Source organism: Sapajus apella, unplaced genomic scaffold (genome assembly GCF_009761245.1).
Source record: "Sapajus apella isolate SASKATOON/1434 unplaced genomic scaffold, GSC_monkey_1.0 scaffold26, whole genome shotgun sequence".
Classification (NCBI taxonomy): Eukaryota; Metazoa; Chordata; class Mammalia; order Primates; family Cebidae; genus Sapajus; species Sapajus apella.
The window spans coordinates 12,075,072-12,096,616 of record NW_022436966.1 but is presented as its reverse complement, the minus strand read 5'-3'; the positions used below and the strand labels follow the sequence as shown (position 1 = coordinate 12,096,616).

Here is a 21,545-nt window from a genome sequence, read left to right as displayed (position 1 = left end):
CCTGGAAGGCCATCACCATAGTATCATAGGGAATCAAACGACGTGGGAATATTCTTTTTTTGTGCTATCTAAATTTTTCTTTCTTAACAATGACTTTTCCTTTACAACATTAACAGAAAAAATAATATATTTATATTTGGGAATACAACTTATATACTGGTTTACATATAAAAGAAGACTTCAATCAATAAGGCTATAAATCAATAAAATCATTCCCAGTGAGCTTAATGGAAAAGACAAAAAACCTGAAAGAAATAGCACAAGAAGGGCTGGGCACGGTGGCTCATGCCTGTAATCCCCTCACTTTGGGAGGCCAAGGTAGGCAGATTCGCTGAGGTCAGGAGTTCGAGATCAGCCTGTCCAACATGGAGAAACCTCGTCTCTACTGAAAATACAAAATTAGCTGGGCGTGGTGGTGCATGCCTGTAATCCCAGTTACTCAGGGGGCTGAGGCAGGAGTATCACTTGAACCTGAGAGGCAGAGGTTTCGGTGAACCAAGGTTGTACCACTGCACTTCAGCCTGGGCAACAGAGCAAAACTCCGTCTCAAAAAAACAAAAAAAAAATAGCACAAGAAGGAGTTTTGTGCATTGGAGGAAGTAGCACAAGTTTCAAACAGTTAAGACTGTAATTTTAAGTTGATCTCAAGAATCCTTTAGTCTGTGCAAATGAGGACAATCTTCTATCCTTTTGGTTGCTGTTTCCTAACACATTCAGTAACCTAAAGATAACAGCTCTCCAGACCATACCAAATTCCTTCAATGACCATGATAAATGTACCAATGGTAAGATAAACTATTTAATCAAGAGACAATCAAAATAAAACATCTGCTGTTACAGAGTCATGAAGTGTTTCCAATATTCCGAGACAGATTTTATGTCACGTAGGTCTTTAAAATATGGAACCAATAAGTACCCAATAATGACTACTTATTAATTCCACTGTATTAGGATATGATTCACTGTTTAGGGCAGCAATTCAAAATATTCAATTCTATAGAAAGCACACTATTAAAATATAGGTTACCTTTCTCATTTTTTTTTTTTTAAGACACAGTCTCCCTCTGTCACCTAGGCTAGAGTGCAGCAAGATCATCATGGCTCGCTCACTGAAGCCTCGGCCTCCTGGGCTCAAGCACTCCTCCCACCTCAGCCGCCTGAGTAGCTGAGACTACAGCTGTAGGCCACCACACCCAGCAAGTTTGTGTATTTTCTGAAGGGATGAGGTTTCATCATGTTTTGGCTGGTCTTCAATTACTGGTTTCAAGTGATCCACCTGCCTCAGCCTCCCAAAGTGCTAGGATTACAAGCATGAGCCACCATGCCCAGCCTTAGGTTACCTTTCTATATACAGTCAGTCATAGGAATTAACATTTGACTTTACATTCTAAAAACAAGCCTATGTTTTATACTTCCAGAGTTCAATTTATTCAAAATTTGCTTATCTTGCCAGTAATTAAGTTCTAGTAACTTTTATGTCTGTATGTTTAAAAAAATTTAACAAATCCACATACAATGTGACATAGTTTGGCTGTGTTTCCACCGAAATCTCATCTTGAATTACATCGCCCATAATTCCTATTGTGCGACAGAGCTGGTGGGAGATGACTGAATCATGGTTTCCCCCATACTGTTCTTGTAGTAGTGAATAAGTCTCATGAGATCTCATGGTTTTATAAGGAGAAACCCCTTTCACTTGGTTCTCATTCTTTTTTTGCCTGCCACCATCCACATTAACATGTGACATGCTACAACTTGCCTTCCGCCATGATTATGAGGCCTCCCCAGTCACAAGGAATTGAGTCCAATTAAACCTTTTTCCTTGGTAAATTGCTCAGTCTTGGGTATGTCTTTATCAGCAATATAAAAATGGACTAATACACAATGTAACAACAACAAATTTCAATCACATTTAGTAGTAACATTTGAATATTTTAATACTTACCTGTCCTTCCCTTGAAAATTTAAAGGGTGGTTTATGTTTAATAACACTTGTTGCAAGCCTTAGGAGTCCTGTAAGCCCATCATCTTCTACATTACCATCTTGATGATCAAGGATGTCTCTACTACAATAAAAAAAGAAAAAAACAAAAAAAAACACACAAGCAAGATAGTTCACACAATTATGTCTTTCATCTTTCCTTGACAATATAAATGTCAATTTCACATCAAATTTTACCTTCGAATACAGTCAGCCAAATGTCTTGCCAGAGCATCTAAGTCGAGGAGCGTTGTCTTAATACAAAAAGAAAGTAAAAATTCAAATATAGATTTTGAGGTTTTACCAAACATAAAAGTGTTAAAACAAAACCATTTCCTCATAGGTAACAATAATTTAGTTCTCCTAAATTCAAAAATTAAGTTATAAACATAATACACCCACTCTTTACTTATACATTATATCAATTAACGAAATTAGTCTTAAACACACCACTGATCATCCTACAAAAAGGAATGAATGGAATGTTGAAAATTGTGAAAGTCACAGTAATCTATTGCAAAGATACTCAAGTTTGTTTTTTTTAAATGACTTTTCAGATGTAATTCAGATACAATTCACCAAGGTTTGCTTTTAACAATACCTTTAAACTAGACTTTTAACAATAAACTGAATTCTACAGTTCATTCCAAAACAACTTTACTTCTCATTATAACTCAGCAACAGCATTAAAACAGACTTCACAAAACATAAACTGAGTTTCCTCAAAGAAACCCAAATCTCTGAAAAGGAAAATTACTTTATAAGCAAGCAAGATCAGATTCCTATTTTAGCTTAAATGGTCAATCTCAGGATTGTTTGTTTTATTAAAGTACAATGTTTATTTGGCATCAGTACTTTAATTAACAATATCAAAAGTTGCTCAATACTTATTTTTGTAATTATTTCTCAAATGAAAAGTTCTGAGGTTAAGAATTTAGGTATTAACTAAAAAGTAGAAAGTATAAACACAACAGAACTTCTAAATGTAAAGTGAACATATTAAACTTTCATTTAAATACATTTAAACATTTAAGAAAAATGTGTCCTAAATATTTCAAAGGATCTTCTTTATGTGTTTCTCATTTTCTTCCGAATTAACAACTTAGACACATTTTAGTTTACTCAATTTATGTACACTGAAAAAAAGCAAAATTTTTTTTCCCCCAAGACAGCGTCTTGCTCGATCACCAGGCTGGAGTGCAGTGGTGCAATCTCAGCTGACTGCAACCTCCGCCTGCTGCAATCAAGTGATTCTCCTGCCTCAGCCTCCCAAGTAGCTGGCACTACAGGGACGCGCCACCACGCCCAGTGATATTTGTATTTTTAGTAGAGATGGGGTTTCACCACGTTGGCCAGCACAGTTTCATTCTCTTGACCTCGTGATCTGCCCACCTTGGCCTCCCAAAGAGCTGGGATTACAGGTGTGAGCCGTGCCTGGCCTGAAATTTACTTGTTTTAATCATTACTTTGTTTGAATGGAAATGTCAGTAGATCAGCAAAAACTGACAGTGTTTCTTTATATTAAAGTAACTTCTATTTGAGCTGCAATTTTATTTTACATATTTGGGACTTCAAATTACATAGGAAGCTGTATTTTTAATTTTAAAATTTAAATTTCCCTTTGCAAATAAGATGTTACATCCACAAATCTTACTGAGGAACGATAAGAAACTATGTATAGATACCAGATGAAGATGTTTCAGGTAAGGTCAGAGCAAAAACACAAAAGGAATTAGAGTAAGGTAGAAAGGCACAAATACAAAAGAGACATGACACTACCAACTACCTATAGATTAATAAAGTACACTTATGATGGATAAAGTCATGAACATGTCATAATTCATATTAATAAGAATAGAATATATAGAATAGCATATAATTTTCTGAACATACCTGACTAGCGTCCTTTATATGTATGTTGTCAACTAATTTGCATAACAACCAAAAATACTCTTTACATCCAGGTTTTAACATTGGTTCTTCCTCATAATCATCTACCTATTAAGAAAATTTTATGCTTTGTGAAAACATTTTAAAAATAAATCAAAATTATAATACATTTAAGAAATTATAGGCTTTATGAAATAAATTCCTAAACAGTATTCAAAATCTTTTAAAAAATGGAGAGTACACGCTTAGTTTCTGTAAAATCAGAATAACCAGGCACATAAATGACTAACGTTAAGAACTCTTCGGAAAATATTAGTGTCAAATTACTGACATTTGGAAAAGATATGAATGAGGAGGAAAATAATGTAAATCCAACAAGACATTGAATTTCTGGGATTAGCAAAAAGTCTTTAATAATAGGCTCTACATTTATTATGTAGCAGAAGCCTTTTATAAGACTTGTATATGCACTAGGGTAGGAAATAAAATTAAAAATTCAGAATCTCATAAAAATAAAAAAACTGTGACTTACTAGAGAGTTCCATTTATGATTTTTTTAATCAGTCAACTTATTAAAACAAGGCTCAGAATCCAGTGAGAACAAATTCTGTTTCTAAAATAAAGAGTACCCAACAGAGAGACCACAGAGCTGAAATCAGTCTCTTCCTAGTAGTAACATGGACACGGTATGTCACAATGCTGTCACTTTAAGAAGTATATAACTACTATTCTCTTGGTAAAAATCACATACAGTAGTTCAATGCTCAAAAATTTAAGGATATATTACAATGATAAACTTGGGACAAACAAAATTTCAAAAATAGAAACTGCTTCTAAACACACAGTAAAATCTTACCCTAATAGGTTTGAGTGCTTGAGCATCAGGAAGAAATTTCAATAATGTTGAGGCAGCCAATAGCAGAAAAGAACGATTGATTGAGTCTCCTCCATCCAGACCTGACAGGGATAACTTATAGAGACCATTGCATGATTCATGACGAACTGCAGTCTAGATGAAAAGAAAGTTCCAAAGACAGCCTGAGTTAGTATTAAAAAGCTAACGTTAATATGTTAGCAGAAATAATTTTAGGTGATTTTAAATACACCTGCCAGGCAAGCCTGTAATCCCAGCAATTTGAGAGACTTAGGCAGGAGGATAACCTGAGGCCAGGAGTCTGAGACCAGACTGTCCAATATGGCAAAACCCTATCATTACAAAAAAAAATACAAAAATCAATTGGGTGGGGGGGTGGTGTGTGCCTGTAGTCCCAGCTACTCTGGAGACAGGCACAAGAAGTGCTTGAACCAGGGAGGTAGAGTCTGCAGTGAGCCACTATGTCACTGCTCCCCAGCCTGGATGGCAGAAACAAGATTATGCCTCATAAAAATAATAAATACAATGTTCTAACCCCATACATATATATGTAAATTACACATGATAAAGTACTTCAAAGTATACCATAATATATACAGTATTTTAGAAATCGTAAAGCATGGCCATAAAAACAGAAACAGAACAAAATGAGCACAAGAACAGGTAAATACAAAGAAGAAATGAGGGAAGGATATTTAGAATCACTTAAGTTATTTACAAGACAGTAAGAGGATAAAATATTTTCAGAACTAGAAGCAACACAGAAGCAACTTAAATCAGAATATTCTATAGATTGTAAGGAAATTGCCCAAATTTCAAAATGATTACCCGAGACAGGACAAAAACACACATGGCATTAAATCCAGAGCTAATATTTTTTTTTTTTTTTTTTTTTTTTTTAGGGCGGTCTTGCTCTGTTGTTCAGGCTAGAGCGCAGTGACATGATCTTGGCTCACCACAACCTCCATCTCCTGGGTTTAAGCGATTCTCCTGCATCAGCCTCCTGAGTAGCTGGGACTGCTACTGTAGCTGCCACCACACCCAGCAAATTTTTTTGTATTTTTAGTGTTTTAATTAGTATTTTTCTATTTTTTATATTTTCGTCATGTTGGCCAGGCTGGTCTCACACTCATGACCTCAAATGATCCACCCACCTCAGCCTCCCAAATTGCTGGGATTATAGGTGTCCGCCATTGTGCCCAGCCAGAGCTAACATTATTAGACAAGGCAAATTTTAAAAATAAGTGACTTTGGAACTAAATATATTAGTGTGTATTTCTACTATTTCACTTAGGAATAAGAGGTGAGTAATGTCAAGATATGGCTAATAAAAATTATACTTGCCTCAGTGTCAACACAGAAAGCAAAATGTATTTCATTTATTTGTAGTCTCTATTGGCTCTATTTCTACTTAAATAGAAAATTCAGGCTGGGTGCAGTGGCTCATGCCCGTAATCCCAAGCAGTTTGGGAGGCTGAGGCAGGAGCATTACATGAAACCAGGAGTTCAAGACCAGTCTGGGTAACACAGCGAGACCACATCTCCACAAAAAAGTTAAAAAACTAGCTGGGCATGGTGATGTGCACCTGTGGTCCCAGCTACTTGAGAGGCAGGCGCCAGAGGATCGCTTAATCCCAGGAGGCTGAGGCTGCAGGGAGCCACGACTGCACCACTGCACTGCAGCCTGGGCGATACAGAGAACAGGGGGACTCTGTCTCTGGAAGGAAAAAAAAAAGGCAACAGAACTTTTCTAAAACATACATTACCAAAATAAATTCTCAAGCCCTTCCTACTCTCTGGGAAAAAAGTTCCTTTTTATTAATCGAAAGCAATATAATCATTCTATAAACATTTCAGAAAAACTATAAATGCTACATAATATATAATAGTCAAAAGTTCTTAAACATCGTACATAGTTCAAACCATAGTTTAAGGTCTAATCCTAGACCTTAAAAGATTAAGCAGATAATGTGACATATTTATGGAATCATGCATATTTGTTTCCATTAGCTTTTATTTATTATTGATACTAATAACATGAAAACATAAAAAGTAACAGTACTAACCTTCCATCTTTATCTTACCTCAGGAATAAGGAGAGTCAATTTCTTTAGCCAATCTTGTAAATGATCACTATCAGCAAGGCTAGATTTCACTAAAGAACAGCAATGAGCCCAACTCACCAAGAGCCACATTGAATAATGTGAAACTAAAGAAAAATGAGAAAACAGTTCACCATAAAGGTTTGTGCCAAAATGAAAACACAATGTTCATTATTAAAGATAAAATATATCAATATATTTTAAGTTTTTATTTATTAAAAGTTAACATTGTGGAATCCTTACCTTCATGTCTAGACCTGTGATCAGACTGAGCTTTTAAAACTCTGTAACAAAGTAAAAACACGCCACCACCAATTAAATTCAGCAATTAATTAAAAATAATCCAATTTATTAACATATATCCTTTAAGGTTATCACTTCCTCCAAAAAATGAAAGGGTTGTGTGTGTGCTTTTTAAAGACAGGAGACAGAGTCTCCCTCTGTTGTGGGGGGAGAGGGAGGGGCAGGAGGGGAAGGGAGGAATGCAGGGGAGGGGGGGAGGGAGAGTGATAGAGAGAGAGAGAGAGAGAGAGAGAGAGAGAGAGAGAGAGAGAGAGAGAGAGAAGGAGTGTGTGTGTGTGTGTGTGTGTGTGTTGGTGTGTGTTTTAAAGACATGAGACAGGGTCTCACTCTATTGCCCAGGCTGGAGTGCAGTGACATGATCATAGCTCACTGCAGTCTTGACCCCCCAGGTTCAAGCAATCCTCCCACCTCAGCCTCCCTATAGCTGGGACTACAGGCATGTGCCACCACACCCAGCTAATTTTTGCAAAATATATTATATTTTAAGAGAGTTCCATTATTTATTTGATCTATCTTCTTTATCATTTATTTAAAGACTCAGTGGTAAGTCAAACTCATTGAAGAAGAGAGTAGAATAATGGTTACCAGAGGCTGAGGGTAGGGTGGGGTGGTGTCAGGCAGAGGGTATGAGTCAAAGGGTACAAAGTCCCAAATAGAGCAGGAAGTTCTGAAATCTATTACACAGCAGGGTATCTAGTTCTAGTCAATAAAAATGTTTTCAAAATAAAAAACTAACCAAATAAAAGAATTATTGATAACATCTTATTATAGCAAATACCAAATGATTTCAGATTTAATAAACAAAATTTGAATGAATACAATGTTGACTGAAATAAACCCTCAAAAAGTACTCATGATTTTATTACTCAAGAGATGTGCAAGACAAACACGTAGGTTATAATGATTTAGAGTTTAAACTTAAAAGTCCTTTAAAAATTATAAAATCTGAATCATGAGGGTCAATTATGAAAACCCAAACTGAAAAGTACTCTATAAAATAATTGGCCTATATGACTTGAAAATGTATCATGAGAGAAAGGCTGAGAAAGTCATCTCTGATGAAAGGAAATAGAAGAACTGACAATTAAATGCAACACATAATCCTGAAGCAAAAAAAAAATTATTATGAAGAATACCAACAAGATTTTAATATGGACTATATGTTAGATAATACATCAATGTTAAATTTTATAAATTTAAAAATTTTACTCTAGCTATTAAGAAAATGTCCTTGGTCTTAGAAGATACACAACAAAGTACTGGTAAACAGTCATGATATCTGCAATTCAGTCTCACAAGATTCGGGAAAACATGTAAACACACAGAAAATACATGCTCATAAATACAAGACACATTTTAGCAAGAGGTTAACATGTAAATTTGGATGCAAGCATGAGAGATTTCACAATAATCCCCAAATTTTTCGATTAAGTTTAAAATTTTTCAAAATAAAGTTTTTAAACATTATATTCCTGCTATACATACACACATAAAATATATTTTTAAAATGCATACCTAGGAGCCAGATTATCATAAGTATAAGCAACAGACATAAGTCGCTGAATCAAACTGGTTCCTTGGACAAGAACAAGAAACACCTTTAAAACAAAAACATTTTAAAAGATATTTAAATACGACAAAAGGAAAACCCTCCACAGGTACTCATGATTTAGTTACTAAAGAGATATGCATTATAAAATTTTAACACAAAATTCCAAATTATTTAGATATCTATAACATAATAAATAATTTCCTAAGAATTCTTTGAAAATACTGTAAAAATGTCAAGTATTGGAAAACTAGAATTTTATAATCACACTTAAGAGCAGCAACTTTAGGCTGGGTATGGTGGCTCACTGTAATTGCTGTAATCCCAGCAATTAGGGAGGCTGAGGCAGGTGGACTGCTTGAGGCCAGAAATTCGAGACTAGCCTGGGCAATGTGGTAAAACTCTGTCTCTACTAAAAATACAAAAATTAGCTGGGGTGGTGCATGCCTATAATCCCAGCCACTTTAAAGGCTGAGGAGCGAGGAACACCTGAATCTGGGAGGCAGTGGCTTCACTGAGCTGAGATTGTACCACTGCACTCCAGCCTGTGCAACAAAATGAGAATCAATCTTTTTTTTTTTTTAAAGAAGAAAAAGAAAAAGTAAAGTAAACAAAGTACATTACTAAAATTTTAAAAACAGAGGCAAAAATAGTCTTTACATTTGATTCTTAGATTCTCTGCATACCACTAAACTGGGGGAAAGAAATATATAACATGTCAGTGGTTTCCCGGGGTGGGGGTGGTGGGGGTGGTGGTGAAGAATTAAATATTTTTTTACTTTTGAAGAAAATATATTTAAAAAAATCAAGTAGTAATAGATCCTTCAACCATCCTGAAATAAAAATAAAAAAAGCAATGTAATATACCACGGGTATAGAGAATGAATTCCAGATTCAAAATTCTAAGGCTGCATGATCCTAATATATACAGAATTTCTCAGCTCTAGTTCTTCTTCCATATAATGGGAGAAAACATTTCACTAATATAATAATGAATTATTGAATTCCTTTTGCAGGTTGGAAGGCATTCTGTGCACATACTTCATAAGGCACTGGTTCTGCACTTTACCAGACAGCTACAGAAAATACAGTAACACAAGTATATACAATGTGCAAATAAGGAAAAGAAGGAAGCAGCAACTAAATCTGTCCTTGGCAGAACTCAGAAAGCTTCCAGAAAAGTTGATGTTTAGGCTAAATTTTGTAGGTAACTTTCTAAAAACACTATTAAAAAGACCACAAGGAAAAATAATGGCTGACTCTTAGTGTTCTTCCTTACTCTACCTATAGTATATCAACACTAGATAACTCTGTCTTCAGAATTAATACAACAAAAATTTTTATTTCCAAAGATCTTAGATATACATGCTAAGCTGTAATTATTTGGTAAATTAACTCATACAAAAAGTATATAATATACCCTGTTTCTAAACTTAAAAAAAAAACAAAAAACCTAAAACAAAACAAAACAAAAACATTGGCTGGGTACAGTGGCTCACACCTATAATCCCAGCACTTTGGGAGGCCGAGGCAGGTGGATCACTTGAGGTCAGGAGTTCGAGATCAGCCTGGCCAACATGGCAAAATGCTCTCTCTACTAAAAATACAAAAATTATCCAGACATGGTGGCATGTGCCTGTAATCCCAGCTACCTGAAGGCTGAGTTGGGAGAATCACTTGAACTGGAGAGGAACAGGTTGCAGTGAGCTGAGATGGTGTCACTGCACTTCAGCTTGGGCGACAGAGCCAGGCTCCGTCTCAAAAAAAAAAAAAAAAAAAAAAATTGGCATGTGCACAGAAAGAAAACTCTGAAAAGATAACACTTCAAGATATTAATAGCAGTCACCTATGACTAGGGAAAACGTTCATTTGTATATTATAAATTATTTTCAATAAGTTTGTAGTTGCATATTATTTTTAAACACAAACCAATAACCTATAAAACTCCACAAATGTGCACAGGTATTTTACAGATACATTTATGTATATTTATATTATTAAAATCTCGACGAAATCACTAATAAAGATCAATAAACATTGAAATTAGTCAGTGAGTTGATGGAATGGATCAAAATTAGAACATTACATTGTAACTTGGAAAATTTATTCTGGAAAAAACATGACCAAAACATTATAGCAATTCAAGGTTACTAAATGGTAGTTTACAACACAGTACAATGTAGAATACATTCAGATTACATATTTAATTTTATTAGATGTAAATGATTTGGAATACTGTAAGAGATCACTTTTCCCATTTAACCCCCAAAATTCCAAAAGTGAAATCTGCTTCAGGTTTCCATTTATATCAGTAGTTTCTAACCTTATGTTCATCACAATATTCCTCTATCAATAACAACTCATTACTTTGATGTCTCTTGGGTAGGTATGAGGTGAGGTTCTCAAAAGGTTACAGAATGAGAGCTCCCTAAGATCTCATCTTCATCTCTCCCAACTTCCAGTTCACTGATAGGTATCTTGGAAAGTCAAATGTTATTACATGAACAACAGAATCCACAATCAAAAAGATTTTATTTTTAATGCTGGATGTACTGGTTAATACAGTTGACCCTTGAACAACACAGGTCTGAAACTGCTACTCCTAAGACAACAAGATCAGCCCCTCACCTTCCTCCTCCTCTATTGCCTAATCAATGTGAAGACCATGGTGATGAAGACCTTTATGATGACCTACTTCCACCTGATGAATAGTAAATAGATTTTCTTTTCCCTATGATTTTCTTAATATTTTCTTTTCTCTAGCTTACTTTATTCTAAGAATATAGCATATAATATTATTAACAAACAAAATATGCATTAATCAACTGTTTATGTTATTGGTAAGGCTTCTGGTTAATAGCAGGCTATCAGTAGTTCTGGAGGAATCAAGTTATATACAGATTTCTGACTGTATGGAGGGTCAGCATCCTTAACCCCTCCATTTTTCAAGGGCCAACTATATTTTCTTTCATCTCCAAATCCACCCTTTTATACACTTGTTCTATGATGCCAGGGCTAATATATCAAAAACCAAATTCTTCCTTTGCCAGCTGGCTTCCTATTAGGTTCCGCCAGCCTAGTAAATACTTCGGCATTTATCTAGAAGTATTTACCTAGAAGAGACAGTTGGTTTCAGCCTTAAGCTTTTTTTAGGCACTCCTAGCACCAGCTTTATCAGGTCCCCTCGGAGAATCTTACAGCAAGTCAGCATATTGCTTTCTCAGAGGCCTAAACCCTGGTTTAACCCTAAATATTACTGCAAGCTTCTAAGTTCCTGATAATCCAACTACTTACCTAATGTTCCTCAAGATCTAGGGGTAGTAAATGGCTCCTTAGCTGGGTTACCTCGCCATTCCCTTTTTGCTTTTAAAGCCTTCTAACACATACATGTAAAATAGATTCCCTATTTTAAATTTCCTATGTTGAAATACCAACTATGGCTTCTGTTTTCGTAAATGCACCCTCAAACCCAAAGTATATAAATTACTGAGTCCAAATAATCAAGTCAATGTCACAGTTAGATATTAAAATGGCACGATTCATTTCTGCATTCTGGATGATGAAATGAAAAGCATTACTGCTTCATAATCACTACTGCTTTAAAACAATGCCATCAGTTGAGCTACTAGGTTAAATCACAGTAATCTAGAACATATTTCTTAAGCATCAGCATTTTCAGTTTATAAAAATTAATGGAATTCATCATTACAATTCAACATTAACTTCTGCACTTTACCTCTGTTAATCGTGGTATATGAAGACCCTTAGCATGATCACCAGCAGCCTTCCTTGATTTGCCAGGCCAGGTTCTTTTCCTATGGCTTTCCGCTATACCAGACCAGGCAAAGACATCATGATAAGCTAAATCCAAATCGGATGGATCTACTGCAAACTGGCATATTAACTTCAGCAAGCAAGCAAGACAGTCTAGTTGCCACTGTAAATGAAAAGAAATTGTCATTTCCCTATTTTCATTAATTTATAATGGATACTATACAGTTTTGAAATTAAAAGTCCAGAAGATAAAAATAATCATAGCTAGTACTTAATCCATGTAGCGTAAAATTTTGTTGCTCAAATATTATGGTCAGTAACAATTCAATCTTATAAAGTATCTAGAAATAAAAAGGGTATACAAGATGTATTTAATGAAATGAAAATGATACTCTCATTGCTTTAATGAAGGCATCATAAAAATGTATGCAATAAACAGCTATGAGATTTTTGAAAAAACATACTGCTCATAATTTACAATATTTTTTAAAAATGAAAATGATGACAAGGATATTATTTATCAATAAAGTTAAGAAACAAAGTATTATCAAAGTATACTATGTTGTTTCTCCACACAAGTGGCACAAACTCTTAATATTTAGGGACCAAAGCAATTCTTAGTAATTCTAGAAAATAATTCAACTAAAAATCTTGCATTTTCCATAACCACATTAAAAATAAACATTTAAAAAATTGTTTTAAACATTGTTTGGGGCCGGGCGCGGTGGCTCAAGCCTGTAATCCCAGCACTTTGGGAGGCCGAGGCGGGTGTATCATGAGGTCAAAAGATCGAGACCATCCTGGTCAACATGGTGAAACCCCGTCTCTACTAAAAATACAAAAAATTAACTGGGCATGGTGGCGCGTGCCTGTAATCCCAGCGACTCAGGAGGCTGGGGCAGGAGAATTGCCTGAACCCGGGAGGCGGAGGTTGCGGTGAGCCGAGATCGCGCCATTGCACTCCAGCCTGGGTAACAAGGGCGAAACTCCGTCTCAAAAAAAAAAAAACTGTTTGGTATGTATAAAAAATAAAATTTACAACTGACTGCAAACTAGCTCAATTTAAAATGTAGCATACTTTCTTTAAATAAATTAGAATATCGTGTATGTACATGAGTTTTTCAGCTTTTTCTTCAATAGTTCTTAACCTCCTGCTCTCCTGATTGCACTGCCAAATATATTCCTATACAAACATACCAGGAAACAGTGCTTCCTTCCTGCAATAATAGCAATACTTTATTACTGACTTGAAAGACAAACAGCAAGATAATTCAGAGAGAAGAAAGTCTTCTCAACAAATTGGTGCTACAAAAACCAAACAGCTGTGCAAAGAAGGAAAAAAATGTCAACAATACATATACAAAAGTTAACTCAAAATGTATTGTTATAGATCTAAATGTAAAAGAAAACTATAAAATTTACAGAAAACAGAGGAGAAAAGTCTTTGTGACCTTGGAACAAATATGTGTAGACTGGAAACAAATTTCATTAAAATTAAAATTTCTTCCCTAAAAGATACTATCAGTATGATGAAAAAGTAAGCCACAGGATGTGTGTGGGGCTTGTCCCCATACATATATCAGAGAAAGACTTCTCCGTAACACTTCAGGGAAAAGATGGTTTTACAATTACATTTCACAAAAGAAGATAAACACACAACCAATAAACACATGACATAATGTTAAAATAAACATCATTAGATGAGGGAAGGACAAGTGAAACTGCCATGAGATAACACTACTATTCCCAATAGAATAGCTCAAATTTTAAAACCCTGGCCATATCAACTTCTGACAAGGATGTGGAATAAATGAAATTCTCATATATTGCAATCTACAACTGTTTTTGGAAAACAGTTTGGCAGCTTCTTATAAGGTTAAGCTTATAAGTGTAAACTCACCATATAATTTAGCAATTTCATTACTTTGTATTAATCTGAGAGAAAAAAACATACATATGCTAAACGACCTGTATGTGAATGTTTATAGAAGCTTTATTTGTAGTAACCCAAACTATAAACCACTCAAATGTTCATCAGTAGGTGAGTAGATAAATGAATTATGGTATACATATACAATTAACACATTACTCAGCAATAAAAACAAACCAAATCCTGATACACATTTAACAACCTCAAAGAGCATTCTGGAAAAAAAAAAAAAAGCCAGAAACAAAAGAGTACATACTGCACTGATTCAATTACATGAAATTCTATAAAATGAAAATCTCATCTATTGGAACAGAAAGCAGAGGAAGAAAACCTGATAGCAAAACTGCAGGATGGACCTTCTTAAGTAATGGAAATATTCTTTATTTATATTAGAGAGTTACACATTTTTTCAAAACTCGCCCTTTAAAATGAGCACATTATTTATTACATGAAAAGTATACTGCACAACCTCACATCATATGCAACAATTAACTTAAAATGGACCAAAGACCTAAAAGTACGACCTAAAACCAAAAACCTCTTAACAGAAAACATAGTCATCAATCTCTGTGACCTTAGATTCGGTACTGGTTTTGTAGATACAACACCAAAAGCACAAGCACAAAGGAAAACAGAGACACTGGACTTCATCAAAATCAGAAAATTTTGTAAATCACAGGATGCTTCTGAAGAAAGGGAAAAAAACCCCATATAATGGGAGAAAATATCTGTAAATCACATGCAATCTAACAAATCAGTATCTGAAACACATAAGGAATTCTTACGAATCAACAAAGACAAAATCAAATCAAAACCACAACTAGCTACCACTTTATGCAATAGGATACCTTAAATAAAAAAGACAGTAATGGCCTGGCACAGTGACTTGCGCCTATAATCTCAGCACTTTAGAAAGCTGAGGCAGGCGGATCACAAGGTCAGAAGATCCTGGCTAACACGGTGAAACCCTGTCTCTATGAAAATAAAAAAAATTTGCCAGGCATGATGGTGCGTGCCTGTAGTCCCAGTTACTCAGGAAGCTATGGCAGGAGTGAACCCCGAAGGCAGAGGTTGTAATGAGCCGAGATTGCGCCACTGCACTCCAGCCTGGGCAACAGAGACAGATTCAGTCTCAAAAACAAACAAACAAAAAACATTGTTAACAAGTCTTGGAAAGGATATGGAGAAACTGGAACCCTCACATATTGCTGGTAGCAATGTAAAATGGCTTTGCTAAACTGGCAACTCCTCAAAAAGCAATTACACCGGACCCAGAAATTGCACTCTATACCCAAGACACAAATGTTTGCAACATTATTGATAATAGCCCCGAAATGGAAACAACACAAATGTTCACCATCTGATCAATCTTCTGCTCCCTGGATTCAGCTGCGACTGAACAAACATTTCAACAAAGATGTATGAATGAGACAGAGAGAGACAGAGAGAGAGAGAGAGAGAGAGAGAGAGAGAGAGAGAGAGAGAGAGAGTGTGTGTGTGTGTGTGTGTAAAAACACACACACGTACATGCATACATGCTTATGAATGGTCAACAGACACATAAAAAGCTACTAAAGCTCCTTAGCTTTGGGAAAATGTAAATGTTAGAAATCACAGTAAGATACCACTTAAGTAGTGGCAAGGTATGCTACTACTGCTAAGAAAATGCCCAAAAGAAGTGAAAACGTATTATCCACACATAAACTTGTAAACAAATGCTCACAATACTCAAAGTGTAGAAATAACCCACAAGCCTCTCAACTGGTGAATGAATAAACATCATGTGGTATAATTATAAAAAGGAATGAATTGCTGATACTTGCTACTTAACAAGGATGAATCTTGCAAATAGGCTAAGTGAAACAAATCAATCACAATGGACCAAACATTGTATGGTTCCATTGACAGGAAATGTCCAGAATAGGCAAATCCATAATAGTGGTTGCAAAGGGCTAAAGCATTTGGCGGGGAGGTTTCTTTTGAGGTGATACAACTGTTCTGGAACTAGATGCTGGTCATGATAACACAATTTTGTGAATATTGTAAAAACAGTACATTTTGAAGGAGTAAATTGATTGCATGTGAACTATATCTCAAAAAAATTTTTAAAGGTATATTTCAACTAAACTCATTTGAAAAGGAAAAAAAGTTAAGAAACAAGAACAATCCTGAGCTTAGAAGTATTTCATAATATTAAGAGAGATGCATTATAAACAACAAGTATCACTTGACCTCAAAGCAATTTGTATCTTAGACATGCTTTGCATCTTGGGCATCATAAAAAGCTACAATAAGCCATGTATTGGCAATAAAATGTTCTTAGCAGTAACGCTTCAGGAAAGTAGCTATAATTTCAAGTAAAACAGAGAAAACCTTTAGCACAGGAGTGTCCAATCTTTTGGCTTCCCTGGGCCACACTGGAAGAACAACAACTGTCTTGGCCCACACCTAAAATACACTAATGACAGCTGATGAGCTAAAAAATTTGGACACAAGAGTACATGATATCAAATGATTACACCAGGAATTTTAAAAAATAAAAAACAAACAGAAACTAAGAGAATACTTGAATTCAATGTTTGACAATGCTAACCTGATTTGATGGAAGAAAATGGAATGTCCTTTACATTGAGCTCGAAAGTGGCCTGTGCAGTTTTGTGTATCATTATGAAGGTTTAAATATTCTACAAGCAATTTTATTTTCATATAGTACTTCTTCAAATTCACAGTGCTAAAGTATCATTTTTTTAAATTTCCTTTTTTCTTTTTCTTTTTGAGATGGAGCTTCGTTTTTGTCGCCCACGCTGGAGCGCAGTGGTGCAATCTTGGCTCACTGCAACCTCCGCTTCCCGGGTTCAAGCGATTCTCCTGCCTCAGCCTCCCGAGTAGCTGAGATTACAGGTGCCTGTCAACACACCCAGTTAATTTGTGCATTTCGGTAGAGATGGGGTTTCACCATTTTGGCCAGGCTGGTCTCGAACTCCTGACCTCAGGTGATCCGCCCGCCTCAGCCTCCCAAAGTGCTGGGATTACAGGTATGAGTCACTGTGGCTGGCAAAATTTTCATTTTTTTATCCAAGTTCACCGAAAAAAAAAAACCTTTCATTTTGTTGAGGAGCAATACTTTTATAAAGTACTATAAAAATACAGCACCAATGTCTAATTGCTATAAAAACTGCTAAAGGCTTACTCTCAATTTCTTTATCTATCCCAATGCAAACCAGTCAACATGGTCTGGAAACACATTTTTTAGTATTACTGCTATAGAGGAAGAAATGGTCAAAACAAAACAAAGTTTAAAAAAAAACCTAAGATGTAAACCAAATTTTTAAAAAGCAACCAAACTTTATCTATATATTAATATATAACCTATCAACTTAAAGGAAACATGTTTATGAACTGGCCACAGTTTGGAGTAATTTAGCACAAGAATTTTTTAATAAAATTAACATGAAAAACACTTTTCCATAATTAGTTTATCAAACTCTATGTTTTAAAATTCATTTCTGCTATATTCCATACTTTATTATAATGCACTATATGGCAAAAGCTATACTTGCTGATGAAATGGAAGTGTTTCAAATGGGTAACTACTGTAACTAGCTGAAACAGTAAATTTCCACTTACCACAGTCCATGATTCCTGCTCTTTAGGCTCTAGAATTCCAGAATTAAAAATTTCTAGTAACTGTTGAAGCCCTCCAGCAGCAACAAACTGTAAGCAATTGTGAAAGTAATAGTAAGAGAAAAGTAGCCACTACATAATGCAGTAACGCTTCTTGATTTAACTAGATATGTAAAATATTAAATATCTTTTATTTACACAATTATAACAATTTAAATTACCAAAATGACTTCTATACAAAATAAGAAGATAAAGTCCTACTTTCAAGAATTTAAGGGTGGGCGCAGGGGCTCATGCCTGTAATCCTAGCACTTTGGGAGGCCAAAGCCAGAGGATGACTTGAGGCTAGGACTTTAACACCAGCCTAGGTAACAAAGGAAGACCTCATCTCTACAAAAAATAAAAAAATTGGCCAGATGTGGTGGCTTATGCCTGCAGTTTCAGCTACTAGGGAGGCTGAGGCAGGAGGATCACCTGAACCCAGGAGGTCAAGGCTGCAGTGAGCCATGATCATGCCACTGCAATCCAGCCTGGGTGACAAGGTGAGATGCTGTCTCAAACCAAATAAACAAAACTTTAAAAATATATATACTTGAAAGAGGCTATAAACATATTTATATTCCTCTAGGCATTTAGTCCTAGACACTGGGACGTTCTCACAGTGTCTTTTTTTGCTCCCCAGGCTGGAGTACAGTGGTGCAATCTCTGCCTCCTGGGTTCAAGTGATTCTCCTGCCTCAGCCATCCAGGTAGCTGGGATTACGGGTGCCGTGCTACCACACCCAGCTAATTTTTATTTTTTTAGTAGAGATAGGGGTTTCACCATGTTGGCCAGGCTGGTCTCAAACTCCTGACCTGGTGATCCACCTGTCTCAGCCTCCCAACATGCTGGATCACAGGTGTGAGCCACCACATCTGGCCTCTCACAGTATTTCAATGGAGAAAAATCAGAGCTAAAAATAGGTGTACTAAGGCATTAAATAATCTCAGATTATTCCAACTTAAAGTAATACATGATTTTAAAACTATTATTTAATAGTATATTAGTCTAAAAACAATGAAGAATTATGGTACCCACTTCTGAAAAACTGGAGATAAATTATTTTTATCAATACATTGAAAAACACATGATCAAACCTTGCAACTCCAGGAATTTTTACTATTTTCCACTTGATCCTCACTTGAATCATCTGAATCTGGATAAAGATCACTGTAACTTCCCTATGAGAAAGGCAACAAAATAAGGGAGAATGGCAGAAGAATTATTCTAGAATGGAAAAGATAATACCTTATAGAATTTCGCTCCAGAGAGAATACAAATATTTAATGATAATAATGAAAATGCAATTACCGTTGACTCTCTCCTTATTCTTCTATTAGGTTTTCCCAGTGCTTCAATAATTTCCAGAGCATACAATAGCTTGTGAGCGCTCTTAATTTTGAGAAGCTCTTTCCAATTAAATCCATCATTACTCTTAAATTAGAAAAACATGTTTCTCAAGCCAACTTACTCAGGGAACACAAAAAAGAAAAACTTTAAACAAACTGACACTACATAAAACCTCAAAATATTATATATACTTTAAAATATATTAAAACATACATGAAGGCTAGTTATTAACTGGTACAAATGGTATGCTTAAAACATCAATTATTCATTAAATTTTCTGAAAATAAAGCCAATTAAATTAATACATAAACAGCAGCATGGGCAAATAATTATAACTTGTTAATCTACCCAGTTGAAAGAAGAAACAAAATTATATAGTCTAGTTGAGTGGGTAAACTTCTGAAGATGGTGATGAATTAAATGTCTGTATTTAATACTTACAACTACATATTTAAAAGTCATGCAAATATATGAACTCAGGAACACTGCTGTTTTCTATTGTCAATTCATGAAATAATGTAATTCACACTTAATGTGCATCTTTGAAATGCTATTACTAGTGCTACTGTAAGTCATCATTCAGCATTTTCAAGAGCCCATCTTCTAGACTTCCAAATCATGTGAGATATTGGACCTCCTACAATCACATGATAATGTTCCAAATCCTAGAATTAGCATAACATTAGGACATCTGTTTTTGCATTCATCCTATAGGAGTTCTTTCGGAGATCTCCTCAAATAAACTATGTATCATATACCTTTTAAAAACAATCTTTAAGCCAGGAGTAGAAGCTCACGCCAGTAATCCCAGCACTTTGGGAGGCTGAGGTAGGCGGATCATTTGAGGTCAGGAGGTAGAGATGAACTTGGCCAAAATGGGAAAACCCTGTCTCTAGTAAAAATAGAAAAATCAGCCAGGCATGGTGGCACATGCCTGTGGTCTCAGCTACTGGGGAAAGTCAGGGGAGGATTGCTTGAGTCCTGGTGGCTGAGGTTGCAGTAAGCTGAGATCATGCCACTGTACTCTAGCCTAGGTGACAGAGTGAGACCCTATCTCAAAAATGAATAATTAAATGAAAACAATCTTTAATGTTGAAGACTTTAGAAAGATATCCAACACATGTGAGGTGATGTCCAGATGGAAATAAATTATCATACAGATATTAAATTTCTTTGCCTCATTTTCCCCAGTAGAGTCAGTTAACTTGTATAAGCACAGAAAAGAAACACTGATGCACGTCATTTCACCTTGGTTTACTTTCTCTAAACATTACTTTTTGTTACTGAGAACAAAAAGCAATATTCAAAACACACTGTAATAAGAAAAAACACTAATATAAAATGGCAAACCCTATTTCATAATTTTAGAAAACATCTTCATCTTCCATTTAGCCTATGATATGTTATTCACCCTCACTAAACAAATGAACATTAAAATGAAGTGGCACTTTTTACCTATTATATGGGTAAAAACTATATTCAGATTTACTGAGGGTATGTCAACAGGCAGTATTCTACACTGTCAATAGGAACGTAAACTGGTAACAGCCTCTAGGAGGGTAAAGAGATTCTGTGGGCTCACCTGTTCATCTGAGATATTCTGGAATGCCATCAACATATTAGGACATGTAGGAAGAAGCATCAGTAGCTCCCAGACACGCCTAGAAAGATTTTCCGCATGAAGATGAAGTTCTTCACATCTTAAACTCTACAAATAAAAACAACTGCTTTATCAAAACACATCAGAAGAAAAAAGTTTAAGCTCAAATTTTTGCATAAAACCACCAAATCTGCTAATATTTTTAAGTCTCATTTTCTGAAAAGTGAGACATGAAACGTTTGTTATATGACACATAATATTTGAGAAAATACTCAAAGCAGTGTTTTTTCACCTTCTTACTGAACATTTTTCTAGAACAGCCTTCCTCTAAGACTGATCATGTATGTGCCTCAGGAAACTTTGGAAATAAAACTGAAAACATCTGTTTAAAGTCCATTCTAGCAAATTTCAATATGACTACCACCTATTTCCATTTTGCGAATCACTACTCTAAGCACAATAAAGACTTGGTGAATTAAATCCTTGAACTTCCATTTAGGAAAAGAGCCTATCTGTTTCTCTTATTTTG

General features: G+C 35.3%; 1 protein-coding gene across 1 annotated transcript in view; it reads right to left on the bottom strand.

Annotated features, from left to right (window-relative positions):
• Positions 1–21,545, bottom strand: part of USP34 (ubiquitin specific peptidase 34) — a 220,528-nt gene that overhangs the window by 91,012 nt on the left and 107,971 nt on the right. Inside the window, 12 exon segments of the mRNA XM_032292024.1 lie at positions 1,946–2,066; positions 2,180–2,235; positions 3,875–3,979; positions 4,728–4,880; positions 6,830–6,954; positions 7,091–7,131; positions 8,666–8,748; positions 12,436–12,636; positions 18,031–18,117; positions 19,164–19,247; positions 19,378–19,500; positions 20,999–21,124. Of these exon segments, the coding sequence (XP_032147915.1) occupies positions 1,946–2,066; positions 2,180–2,235; positions 3,875–3,979; positions 4,728–4,880; positions 6,830–6,954; positions 7,091–7,131; positions 8,666–8,748; positions 12,436–12,636; positions 18,031–18,117; positions 19,164–19,247; positions 19,378–19,500; positions 20,999–21,124 (1,305 nt within the window).